Source organism: Ambystoma mexicanum, chromosome 3q, assembly GCF_040938575.1.
Source record: "Ambystoma mexicanum isolate Mex_15411 chromosome 3q, UKY_AmexF1_1, whole genome shotgun sequence".
NCBI lineage: Eukaryota > Metazoa > Chordata > Amphibia > Caudata > Ambystomatidae > Ambystoma > Ambystoma mexicanum.
In genome coordinates, this window is record NC_090926.1 from 117,815,669 (window position 1) to 117,829,204 (window position 13,536).

General features: G+C 46.8%; 1 protein-coding gene across 1 annotated transcript; it reads right to left on the reverse strand.

The window, feature by feature from the left end:
* Nucleotides 1–651: 651 nt before the first annotated feature.
* Nucleotides 652–12,641, reverse strand: HOXC13 (homeobox C13). Its single transcript, XM_069653273.1, has 2 exons — nucleotides 11,733–12,641; nucleotides 652–1,793 (listed from the first exon to the last, which is right to left on the reverse strand). Exons 1-2 carry the CDS (start codon nucleotides 12,364–12,366, stop codon nucleotides 1,537–1,539), a joined length of 891 nt encoding a protein of 296 aa, XP_069509374.1. The 5' UTR covers nucleotides 12,367–12,641; the 3' UTR covers nucleotides 652–1,536.
* Nucleotides 12,642–13,536: the final 895 nt, after the last annotated feature.

Here is a 13,536-nt window from a genome sequence, read left to right on the forward strand (position 1 = left end):
CTCGCACTGTGCACACACTCCGAAAACGTAAAAAGAGAGAGTGCCCAAGAGAAGTGGCTGTGTGTGTTGCCTGTGCAGGTCAGTGTGCGTGTAGCTCTACACGTGACAGCAGCGTATGCTTGAACACAGGGTTAGACTGGGGCATAAAACTGTCTCGGGCACCAATGAAAAAGTGGCCCACAATTGAAAATGGCAATTCATTCCTTTTGTCACAGACTGTTTCAATAGGAGTTTTTTGATAACGTGATGCAAATTGTGAATTTTAAGAATATTTATTCAGCAACACTGGTCAAAACTACTAGCCACATACTGAAGTAACTCAAACTAACCCACAATGGCCAAAAGACGGGCCCACTTTGACCCCAAAAACTGGCCCACACGAGCATTTTTTGCGTTTTCTGGTTCGGGCATTGCCCTATTGCCCTGTAGGCCAGTCCGAGCCTGCCTGGGCATGCATTCACATCTGCATTGTGAAAGTTCTCCCATATCGCTCGCACATGTCGGTGGCCTCCTGCATACATGACTATGCGCCTGCGTTCTGTCAGTAAAAGGAAACAGTGTACACACATAGTTGAACCTTGTGAAGGCAGCTGGCTTCCGTGCATATGTCTGCGCGGTCGGAGTACACAATCAGGTATTCAGCAGGGGAAATCACATTCACATTGTACATTTATTTTGAGAACGAGACCTGTTTATAGAATGCAATGCACATACATTGGCGACTGTAACGTTAGCATAGGGTCAGGGTGTCCTATGAGCAGCGCCACTTGCCCACCCCTAAAGCGTTGTCGAAGCTACACTTCTTGAAACGAATGCCAAGTACTGTATATATGCCTTTTAAGAGTCCCCAATTACGTAATAATTGGTCTAATTTTTGCTCGACGGAAACAGGTTTCCCGGTTTTCTTCCGGGTATGTTTCTCCTTACAGTCAATCCTGTGTAAGCTCCGATGAGCCTCCTTATGACGCGGAACAGGCGCGTGTCCTCGGGGGCCTTGTGGCTAACGTTGAGTTTAGACTCAGTGGGCAAAAGGGGATTCTTGGAAATAGTCTCTTGCAGTTGCCTTAAATGTTTCTTGTCCATAGATGAAAAAAAAACATAAAATGATAACCAACCCAACCAAAAAATAAAGGTGATTTGATGTGAATGTTTTAATGCCTACGACGTATATACATTGTCCGCATGACCCAATCAAAAGAGGAAACATTCCTACGGCCAGTGGCACATTTACACAGTGGCCCCTTCCGTCCACTCGCTCCCCATCCACATACACATCGAGGGAATCTTTTTACATAGCAGGCTTAACCCTTTCCGTCCATTTTGTGTTTGCTTAAATATGCACAAGGTAAGGATAATATAGGTGTTTCGGGCGTCACTGTGAAGTCACGGGGGCGCGCGGGGGGGCCATGTATAAAGCCAATACAAATGTGTGTGTCTTTGCGCGAAGTGTTTCCTTTCCAGTGTTCGTTGGCCTTTCCAGGCCTCCCGTGGCGCAGCGACGGGTGCGATAAATACTGGGCGGGCTGCGCGAGGCCGTCAGGTAGGGTGCAGGTGGGGGCTTTTCGTCTTGGTCACCACTTTCTTCTCCTTGACGCGGCGGTTCTGGAACCAGATGGTGACCTGGCGCTCGGACAGGCTGGTGGCCGCCGAGATCCGCCGCCGCTTCTCTTTGGTGATGAACTTGCTGGCCGCGTACTCCTTCTCCAGCTCCTTGAGCTGCACCTTGGTGTAGGGGACGCGCTTTTTTCGGCCGCGGCGGTAGCTGCTCACCTCGGGCTGCAGGGGCACCACGTCTGTGGGGGGAAAGGAGAGAGGGTCAGCGACAAGCACAGACACAGCAACTTTACACGTTCCTGGAACCCCCTCCCCTCCCCCCCCCTGTAAACAAGCCCTCGCGTCCGGCAACCACAGCCTGCCTTACAGCCATCAAGACACCGCAGTTCGAAAGGAGGATCGCCTTCACACCAAGGCCTTCACCTGGGCCCCTTTACCGCGAACCCCGCTCCGAGGCCGAGGAACGCGCTTGCAAATGGCCACCCCAGCGCCCACCTATGGCAGCTCCTTCCTGGCTCCAAACAAAAACACCAGCAGGGGGCGCTGTAGCTCGTAGAGCATGAATGTATCTAACGCATTGATTCGAGGGCCCATACACTCGGGGAATTAACGTTAGCACGTGCAGGTGGACGTGATCGAGGATGGGTCCCTGTGTTCCAAGTTTAGGCGGTGAGACCTGGGCACAAACGAGAGAAGGAACTGGGCGAGAAAGAGAGGCCTAGCGTGCAGGCTCAGACGAGAGAGCTGGATAAACTGCAGCTATGTGTGCAGACGCTCACATTAATAAGTACCCAGATTATATATACCTTCACATGCACACGCATAGCACTGACCATGAGATCCGAACCAGGAAACACGATGGACACCTGTCTCTGTGCACAAGCCAGCAACCCCTTCTTTGAAAAACACAATCAAACACACAGGCCTTATAACAAGCACACAGCAAACCCAAAGGGCAGCCCAGAACACACCAAGGGCTTGATTTACACAAATGTTTTCAATGGGATTTGCTGCACACAATACAGTGTGTTTCTACATAAAATATGTAACGATGTGTAAAATATGTAAAATGTGTGTAAATTGTTTAAAATGCCTATATAACCTCTGTAAACTTGAAAAATACACAAGTAACCATGTAACTATAAATGCGCCCAGATACCCCTGGGTTAGGTGTGCTTTATAAGTAAAATAAACAAAAACTTTTTACATTTACACTTGGTTATATATATAACCAAGTGTTTAATTTCTTTCGGTTTTACTATCTAATGTTTTTACCAGACGCACTATGAATTTTTGGTATGAGGAGTGGTGAGTATGAGTGGTCGTTTTAGAATACATACCTGATGAAATAGTTGTCATGGTGTTTTACATATAGAATTGCGTATCGAATGCATCAGAATTGTTTGATTTAAGATATTTGTATAATGTCATTTTAAGCAATATAATCTGTTTCCCTCTGCACACTTCAACTGAGAGCCAGGCCCCTTGTTGATTTTTCTATGGGACTTTCCATGTTAAAACAATTTTGTAAATCAGGCCCCAAGTCCTGTTGCTCTGCCGCATGCCCCTCTTGGTTTACTCAGGAGGATAGCTCAGTGCTCCTCTTGGTTTACTCAGGAGTATAGCTCAGGGGCAACTCACTCAAGGACGCAGAGCAACACAGGTTTGATCCCGGGTCCGCACTTAGAAACCTCTGGTATTACGCTTGTTACAAATAACCAATTACAATTACTGCACAGATGCCCTATATATGTGCAAGTGGGGCTTATTGCAACATAAAACCTCATCTGTCCAAATAATGGGAGTATATGCCTTCACTCTGCACCAGAATGCGTTCATTCCTGGAGCCAAATTAAATTAATGCGTGTGTATACACACACACATCATTGGTAACTGAAATAGCCTAATCTATTGTCTCTCCGTCCCTTGGCCCCCCCGCCCCTGTCTCTCGGTATGTATATATACTATGGGCCTGATCTACAAACCGTTTTCTAAAGGAGTTTCCCACCGGAAAAGGCTTTTGTAACTCAGGCCCTCTGCATCTATACAAGAAGATGGTGCTCACCAGTACTCCTTATATTATGCAGATACAATGCATATAGCATCTGCCTTCACACTTTGTGTCGAATATATATATGTACATGTGCACTTCATTGTCATTAATGTAGCTATTTTGCACGTAAGCACTGTCACTTTTTGACGATGGTATTTATGTATTTGTATTTATTTATTTATATAGCGCTGGACGCTCGCAAGCATCAGGGCGCTTACATATAGAAAGTTGGTACAAAACATGTAATCACGGGACAATTTGCTCAAGTATGTAGTTGGGGTTTGGTCTGGTACGCAGTGGGTTATTTGAAGAGGTGGGTCTTGAGTTTTCTAAAAAAGCTTGTGTAATTCTTTTCTGACCTGATAGGAAGGAGGAGATTGTTGATTACGCGTGATAACAAGTGATTACTACCAAGCGCTGTGACTTTGATGGAGTTAGTGTTTTGAAGTCTTTTTTTCATGGCAGCTATGAAAAACTACATTTTTTGCCATGGGTTTATAGGAAATGAAGTGTGAACTAAAGGGGATTTGAAGCAGATTACCATATTTCGCTTGTTCCTGCCATGATTAAGCTGTGGCAAACGTCAGTTTATTTTGTTTTTAAACTAAAAATGAAGTTCTAGAGAGCTTAATTAGCGCACTTGCAGTGAGAGCTCTTTCTCCTGCGCCTAGCAGTGCCCACCTGCTCAGTATTTATTGCACACTCGTTTTCGTGGGCATATGGACATATATATTAAACACACACACACTTGCATAAAGAGAGCAAATGGGTTTTAATAATATACTGTAGCACTCAGAAGCAGTAGGAAACCAGCAAGCAGCACTTTATTTAAACAGACATCATGTGTATTGCATTTGTGAAATATAAGGACTGTTGGCATGCCTTGCAGGTATGCATTAAGAAGTCCATACGAGGCATCTTTAAATCACACGCTCTTTAGTATATGGTGGTACTTTTCTTTCCCACTCTTCGCGCTGAATTTCGCTTATAGCAAAGCATGAAGCACGTGGTGGCTAACAGTAGTACTGGATCTTTCAAAAGGAAGATTTCACTATATTGGGATGAAAGTAATAACATTGATCTCACAGGCAACATGTGTATACTTATCCCATATATATCCCAGTTGAAAAACAAATGTATGGCCGTACTGTAGTTTTCCACTTACTCCGGCAGTAAAATTCTATAAGCAAACGGTAGTTCCGGGGTGAACTCATGGGTTGAATTTGAACCCTAGTATTGATAGTTCAGTCCTGGGTAGAACATAGGGCTTTATTTGGAGAGCAACTGTATCGCTGCCCAAATGTGTCCTGATTGCTTTTATAAGATAGGGAATGGGATTGTTATAATTCCACGTGATGGCGGTTTGGGGAACTTTGCAGCCGTATTCCAAGGTGTTAGCACCCCCTAAATATTCCTTCTTTGTGGATATTTTAGAGACATAGAGAAATGCGGCTTCGGAACCTCACAGAATGGGTTATGAGATGAGAAAACATGCTGTGGTCTCTAAATGTGAATCCAACCCTTTGTATAACAAACCCGAATAAGGTAAACAAGAAACTTTAACTGGATGGTTGGGATAGGACACAAGTAAGGCTCCATTTTTAAATCTATGCGAGTGTTGTGCTAGAGGTGGGGTTAGCCTGGCAACAATGGTTAATGATTAAGATTTCCGCTGAATGTATACCCGGCTCGCCAAACCATGGGCAGAAGATCGCGTAAACACAGAGAGAGCATGCGCCATCCGTTCCGCGAGTCAGTAAATGAAGAGGGATCCTACAACACCCGTCATTGCTCTGCCCTAATTTGGTGGCTGCAGACTTGGCGGGTTTTACTCTGTTTGTAAGTGATGTAATACGGGTCTTAATGCATGCCCAGTGGTATAGAACACATGATGGAATTTCAGTACCACTCATTATTGCTATTACCAGATTTTTAAAAGAAGTTTTAAGAAATTGAATTTTAGAGATAAAGGATCTGGATGCGTTTTATTTACATGCATAAGGATAATGTATATATTGCCTTCTATGTTTCGTTCTTTCATGAGTATGGAACATAATGTATTTTGAAATAATTTTGAAAGGTTTGTAATAAACCAAACACTAATACTTTTTTAAAAAAAAAACATTTGTATACTTGTCATTATCAAACATGTGCAAGAAGCAATCAATCTCGACTGTAGGTGCCCCTACACATGCCTTTTTTATGTAGGTATTTGTAGGCATGGCTGGCTGAGAAAAACTGATAGAGCATACATATCAGATAATAACAACATATGCTCCCTTAACACACACACACACCGTGCTGAGTTTTCTCTCTCTCTCTCTCTCCCCCTCTCTCTCTCCCTCTCTCTCTCTCTCTCTCTCTCTCTCTCTCTCTCTATATATATATATACAGCTGAACAGCTGAAAACAGGATCCCATCCCTTTCCTTTCTCTACTCCTTTCGCGCTGCAGTTTATTCTTAAATTCACCTAAAATAAATAAAGGTGTGATGCACCTGTGTGTATGTGTGGGGTCGATCTGTTGTGTCCACAGTGTCCGATGATTATAATAGACCACAGATTTTTGTAAACAGAAATGAGTTGAATCCTCCGCTAGGCGACATTGCGTCCTGACTGCATTTGCTGAGTGAACACGGCTATAGACTGGGTGCACCTATAGCTGTGGATCTTTCAGTGACTTTCTTCTGCCTGTGGGCCTGCACGTCGCAAGAGGGGCTTTTCGGCTCTAATGTGTGAAGGCTGTGGAGATGGTGCCCTCATGCTTAGCAACAGTCCAGCTTCGGAAGCTGTGCTCTAATAAAGAAGGGAATGTGACAATGGACTGCAAATTAGCTTTACATATACTATTTGAAAATAGACAAGCTTTTACTATAGACATTTATAATAATTTTATTTGTATGCACTATTCGTTTTAGTGGGCCATTAGAATGTACGCTTCTACTATTAAATGTAATACATCACATATATATGCGTATATATATATAAATATATATATATATATACACTGTTAGTCGAAACGCGTCCGTTGCTTTGTATTGTTTTGCATACTGGCCTGTTTGACGACAAGAGGTGCAATTTATTTTAAAAACGTTTGGAAATAACCGACAAAGTGACTGTGTGTTCTTCTGTTGGAGAAGAAAGAGCGCTGGGAGTGCGCAGACAGTGACATGGTTTTTCCCCAGTCGTTCCTAATATATATATATATATATATATATGTATATATATATATATATATATATATTGTGTTATAGTTCTGCTCCTAGCCTAAAGTATTCTGTTGGTTAACGCTAAATTCACACCATGGGATATCATCGGAAACCTCTCCATACATGTAATATATACATACGCAGGCATGGGGTGTATTGGTAATCTAAATAATATAAGATTGAGTTAAGGGATTGTAATGTGAGTGTATCATACTGATGAATTTGTATAATGCACGTTTTCTTTTTTACTATCTTGGTGTGAATTGTGTTGTTTATATGAATTATTTAATGATATATAAATGTGCAAACGGTTTGATTTTCATCAAATCGCACTTAATGCAAACACCTATCTATCTGTCTATCTATCTTTATGAGACAGGGCAGAGGGAGATGGGTGTATATATACAGAGAGAGAGAGAGAGATTGGCAGAGAACTGGAGATAGGGTGAGACAGGAAGCGCAGGGATATATGGCGGCAGATAGAAAGTCTCTGTATGAAAGATGGCGAGATCTCCAGATAGATCGGCGCATACAATAACGGAGCGCACACACACACACACACCACCACCACGCTTGTTTCTCCCTCCCTCTCGCTCCCTCTTTCTTCATATATGTGTATATATGTGTCTGTACGCATATATACACACGGTCACATACATACTAGAAGCCTCATTCTTTGGTAATCAGGCCCCATGCGCTTGCTTTCTCTCTCTGTCATATATATATATATATATATATACATATACACACACACACCTGAGATTAGAGGGGGAGCAGAGGCATAAGGCGGCAGATAGGACCTAATTTCCAAAAGCTTTTTTCAACAGGAAAGTGCATTTGATAAATGCATTGTGAATCAGGCCCATACATATCGAGCTCGCCAGATACAAATGCGAACACGTGAAGGCCTGATTAAACGCAAACGTGTTCAATGAGATGCACTCATTGAAAGCCCCTTTGCTAAAACAGATTGGACGACGTGGGAAAGCAGACACGAGATGCGGGACTGGTAGCGAGACAGAAAGGCCTGGTGCACAGGGTCACGGATAGACAAGGAGCTAGGCCGAGAAGATGGACTCTATAAGAGGGGTGCAAGCCACACTGCTATTGCCACCCATATTCTCAGCCCCCCCGCAAGCCATAGAGGCTCGACAGTTCCACCAACACGCGCGCGGCAGGCTCCACAGGGCAAGGCTCGAAGAATCCCGGCTGCTTCCCAAGACCTCGCCGCCCTCTTACGCGTTGCCGCACGGCATGCTTCTTTAGGGACACTGTAGAAACAATAAACAGTGGCCTTTGCAAACCCACCGGCGAAAACGTGATACGTGGCATGCAAGCGCGCGCACAAGGCGGCTTCCACGCCAGGCCGCCGGTCCTGGTCAGCAACGCACCACAGAAGGGGCATGGCGGACCCGGTACAGTGGATTGGGCACTGCAAGGGGCATGCTTCCGGCCAGGGCCAGTCACCCCTTGAACATGGCCAGCGAGGGGACAGATACAGAAAGAACACGCTCAAATAATTAGCCGTGTGCAAGGCGACGAGCGTGCACTGCTAGTTGGGCGCAACGCCGTCATGTACACATTATAAAATAAAGGGACATTTGGCGGAAAAAAATACTAGGTAGTGTTTATTCCAGGAATGTAAGCTGCATCGTTGTGAGTGTCTCCAACCACTTCATTTACAGCAAAAAAGAAGACGAGAAGGAGCGGCCGCGCCGTGCGCGCTCTCCTCGGAATGCCGTGCCAGCCTTTGCTGCACAGAAGGCCCCTTGGAAACGTGACCCTTGGCCTTGAAAGGAGCGAGGGAGTCTGTGGGAGGTTTAAGGAGCCGAGAACCACCGAGCCGTAGTAGCAGCACACACACGAGCGCACAGAATATTAAAAACATCACTCACCTAGATAGACATGTTAGTGTCAGTACGCACGCATGTGTATAGACTACCAGGAGAAGCACACACACGTGACCATAGATTCTTAAAAGCAGCACGCACACATGTGTATATAATACCAACAAAAGCACACACACACACGTGTCCATAGAATGTTAAAAGCAACACGCTTTTGAATAAAAGCAGCAGCATGTTGAATACTAGGAGCAGCTCGCAGGCGTGTACTTTGAAAATGCAAGCCAGCATGCACACATGGATATCCAATGTTACGAGCAGTTCGCGTGCGCACACAGAACTTTAAACCAGGACAACACTCATGTATTTTGAAATGTTAATGCCAGCGGGCAGGTATGCAGGATATTAGTACCAGCACAGACACATGTATATATACTATTAAGAGCAGACCGCACACGGGTACACAGATCATTAAAACCAGCAACCACACATGCACATAGACATGTCAATGGCAGCAGCCACACACACATATATATGTATATATATATATGTATAGAGAGCGAGAGAGAGCGAGAGAGAGACTATCAGTGTCAGCACCACCACATACACGCGTGTACATATATATATATATATATATATATATATATATATATATATATATATATAATATTAATGTATATAGAACATTAGTAACACCGGAACATGTACAAAGAATATTAAAACCAGCACCCGCACATGTACATTGGCATGTTAGTGCCAGAACACATCCATATCGATAGAACGTTAAAGCAGGGGTCACGCATGTGCTTATAATATTAAATCCAGCACCCAGGCATGCAAGCACCCCAGCATGTAGGTAGAATATTAAATCCAATGTAATAAGGTTTAAAAACCAGCATCCACACGTATGTGCTCTGGCAAGAACATGTCTACATACATGTATATAGTAGTATTGGTGTGAGTGCTTGGAGACTATGCAATTGTCAGCAGTGTGCGCTATAAATCCCAGCAACATAACATACCCAGAGCATATGAGTACCTGATCCCCAACACACGTGTCCCCCAACCGCATGTAAAATGAAATATTACCAGCGCTCACATATGTGTGTGTGCAAACACTCGCGTGTGTGAGTGTGAGTGCGCGCAAGTACTATTCCGAGCAGGTAAGCACGCGCATAGAATGTTACTAGCAAGACACATACGTGTATTTTGCATGGCGTTACTTACCGCCATGCGTTGCGCCTGTTAGTCGCTGTGTATCCTGGAATATAGACGCGCCACTGGCCCTTAAAGAGCGGCGGTTTTGCGGGTTCATGTTCTGACAAGCTGCGGGTCTTCCCCGCAACAGAGGGCGAGCTTTTGTCAGTGTATATTATACCTCAGCGCGCACATATATTCGAAAATAAACATGGCTATACACATGAACACGTGTGTGTGTGTGTGTGCGCGTGAGTGTGCGCGTGTGAGAGAGAGAGAGAGAGAGAGAGAGAGAGAGAGAGAGAGAGAGAGAGAGAGAGAGAGAGAGAGAATAGAAATACATAGCGATAGGCAGACACATATAGAGATAGATTGGAAGATGGATAGTAGACAGGTAGGACGATGGGGAATCAGAGAGCTAGAGAGAGAAATAGGTTTATCGATAGAGATCGATAGTTCGAAATGTTTTTCATAGGAATGTTGGCATGCTAGTGAATTATTTCAGGTAAGTCGCGGGCATGCGGGTTTGCATTATATACATGATCAGATTGATGTATGTGGAGGGGGGTGGGGTGTTTATGCACACACGGGCGGGTTCATTCATACGCGTATACATGTAGCGGACCGTCAATGTTTGCGCATTTTCCGCCCTCCCCTTCTGCACACTCATCTAGCCTGGTGTTTCACACTAACCTTAAATAGAGCACGAATGCATGTGCAAAGGAAATCGAGCAGAATGTGTATATTATTGTTTTTCTTACACGTTGCTAATACGTGTCCATTGCTATTGGTCAGCTACCTGCACCCCCCACAGAGGGGTAGACCATGCATACGCTCTTGCGGGGGTGCATTGTGCTAAATTTCTGTCCACTGCTCCTTGTTGTGTGTAACATGAGCCAGGAACTGCTATGTCACGGGATCCTGCCAGGACAGGACAGCACAGCCCGCAGCGACGCAGCACCCCGCTATACTCGGTCAAGTTCAGCGGCATGCGCATGGGCTGCAATGCTAAGTGGTGTTTTTTGGGGGGCCAGGGGTGGACACTGCTGCCCCTCACTAATGGCTTTGCAGCAGTGTCTCTGAACCGTGACTTCCTAAATACAAGCCTATCTTGAATGGAGGGGACCCCTCCAGTGGGTATAAGGTGGACTTCTGATCCGAAAGGACGACATGGTGGCTGGGACATTTTCAGCGACCCGACCTGTTAGCCCACACATAGCACACACGTGTGTGGTGTGCGATCTGCCCCTCTACCGCCCGATTTACGATTAAATGGGTCGCTGACACCCCTAACAACCTGCTCTGCGGAACTCGCAACTGGATGTCAGCCCGGGTAGCGCCTCCCGGGCAAAGGAGCTCATCGACCCAGGTACTGCCCAAGCAAACATGGCGCTGCAATGGCACTGCAGCCTGTGCAGATGTTCAAAGAAATGACCTGCTGAGGGGGGCGACGGAGACAGGACGGACAATGAGAGCGACAGGGATGGAGAGATGGATCAATCGAGCAATGGACCGACTGCACGCGAAGGAAAGGGACGGACAGACCCACAGACACAGCGTAAAATAAAGTAGAAAGAGCGATAGGTAGCTATATAGGCGGAGGGATGGACAGATAGTTCACTGCCCACAGGAGGGCATTGATGGAAACTGAAGTACAATAAGAAGGATAGAGACAGGTAGAAAGGTGCCTAGAGGCAGGGACAGCGCGAAGACACACGGACACGCGCCCGCGAGAAAGGGCACAGGGATTCGCCAGACACCCCGATAGACAGAAAGAGACAGCCAGACCCAAACGCAGAGGCAGTCAGACTTCGCCGTGCCCGGGTGAGCAACAGCCGGGGGGCAAGACGTGTGCGGGGGCTGCTCGGCCGCCCTACCTGGGAAAGGCGACTTCCAGAGGTGCCCTGCCTGGTTCTGCTCCTTGGGGCAGTAGACCTGTCCGTCCCAGCCGTTGGAGAGCGTCCAGTGCTGGTAGCCGTCCATGGGGATGAGCGCGTCGTGCCGTGGCTCCGGGTGCCCGCTGATTCCCGGCACCACCGACATGTCCAGGTAGCCGGGCACCGCTTGGTAGGAGCCTGCGAAGCTGGGGTAGAAAGCGAACTCTTTGGCCCGGCTGGGCAGGTCCTCGGCGGGCAGGGAGCCCGAGGGCTCCTGGTAGGAGCAGGGCTTCTGCTGCAAGTTCACGTTGTGGGAGTGCGAGAGGCGGCAGCCGTAGTAGCTGCTCCCGAAGGGGGCATAGCCGTAGCCCAGGGTGGGGTTGGACGAGGCGGCGGGTGGCGGGCACTGGCGGGCTGCCTCGGGCGAGGTGATGTCCGTGTACACTGGCCCTTGGGGGCCACGACCCAGCGCGGGGTGCGCCATGAAGTCCCGGCAGTGGTTGCTGGGGCAGTTCCCGGTCAGTCCCTCCATGGCTGGGGCTTTCTTCGGCTCCCTCTCATCCGGGCTGGCTTCGTACACGTACATCAAGGTGGGGTCCGCCCAGTGAGGGTGCAAGAGCACCGAGCTCGTCATAGCATGATCTGCTCCTGCTCTTTAAAAAGTCCACTTCCCAAAAGAGAGACACCTAATTTCCCCCAGCATGATTGTGGCAGAGGCTCGAGCGCATGCGCAGCAGCCGCGGAGGGCAGGTCCTCCCGGTCCAGTTCATTAAGAAATCTGCCAGGGGCACGTGATCCGCAGGGATCCGGGGTCCAATAAATCTGTCCATGGGGTCACGTGGTGGCTTCTGCTACCTCCCCTCCCCCTCCCTGTCTCTGTTTGCCGTTCACCTTCCAAGCCGCCTCTCCACCGCTCCGACGGTCTCCCCGGCTTTATAGGAAGGCAGGAGAGGGGAGCAGCCATTGGCTTCTCCCAGGGCATAGACTACAAAAACACAGGCGCACAGAAGCCCTTAAAGGCGAGTGGCAACACCCACTGATTGCAACAGAGCAAGCAGGCAAGAAAAGGGCAATGGCAGACGCTTTTGGCCGACAGAAAACGATGAAGTGTGTATATTTGTGTGTGTGCCACCTCTTGCCACTCTGACGTCCAGGCTCTTCCCCCGCTCTGGGGTGTGAATTCTGCCAGGACAGGACTATTGCGCCGAGTATTGTATTTGTTGGATCTAGACTTATTGATTATTTCCTTAACATTATTCTTTCAGTATTGGGGAAAACGTGGGTCTGCCTATGTCGAATAATGCACTATAGTGCTGGGAGTGCCTTTTTTAAAGGCTGATTGGTAAAGCGCGAGATGTTTCAAAACATTCGGCACCAAGCCTTCGAGGGAACGCAGCGCAGATGGGTCGGCCTAGCCCCTCTTGCCATGCTGCACCCACACGGCCAAAGCATTTCCAGGCATTCAGTCTCACTACAGGGTCTTTTTGTAGGGTCGGGGGGGGGGGGTGTGGAGTGTTGCAGTGTCTCCAGTCTGGTCTTATTGTATATCACACCCTACCTCGCACACTGACTACCTGTCTCATTGCCTTTAGTATACGCTCAATGTTTCACATTCTTTACAAATTCAGTACAACCCCCACAATGCCAACGTTGTGGTTATACATGTATACATAGACACACACACACACTAATATATAGGCTATCAGGATAATATATATATATATATATATATATATATATATATATATATATATATATATATATAAATTACACAGCCCGCTACGGGCGTGGAGTTATGGTTAAG

Excerpts from the sequence above, each read along its gene's own strand:
- HOXC13 (XM_069653273.1), bottom strand. The coding sequence starts at position 12,366 with ATGACGAGCTCGGTGCTCTTGCACCCTCACTGGGCGGACCCCACCTTG. Across the intron at positions 1,794-11,732 it reads CTGGAAGTCGCCTTTCCCAG|ACGTGGTGCCCCTGCAGCCC; the intron begins GTAGGGCGGCCG and ends TTCCCCCCACAG.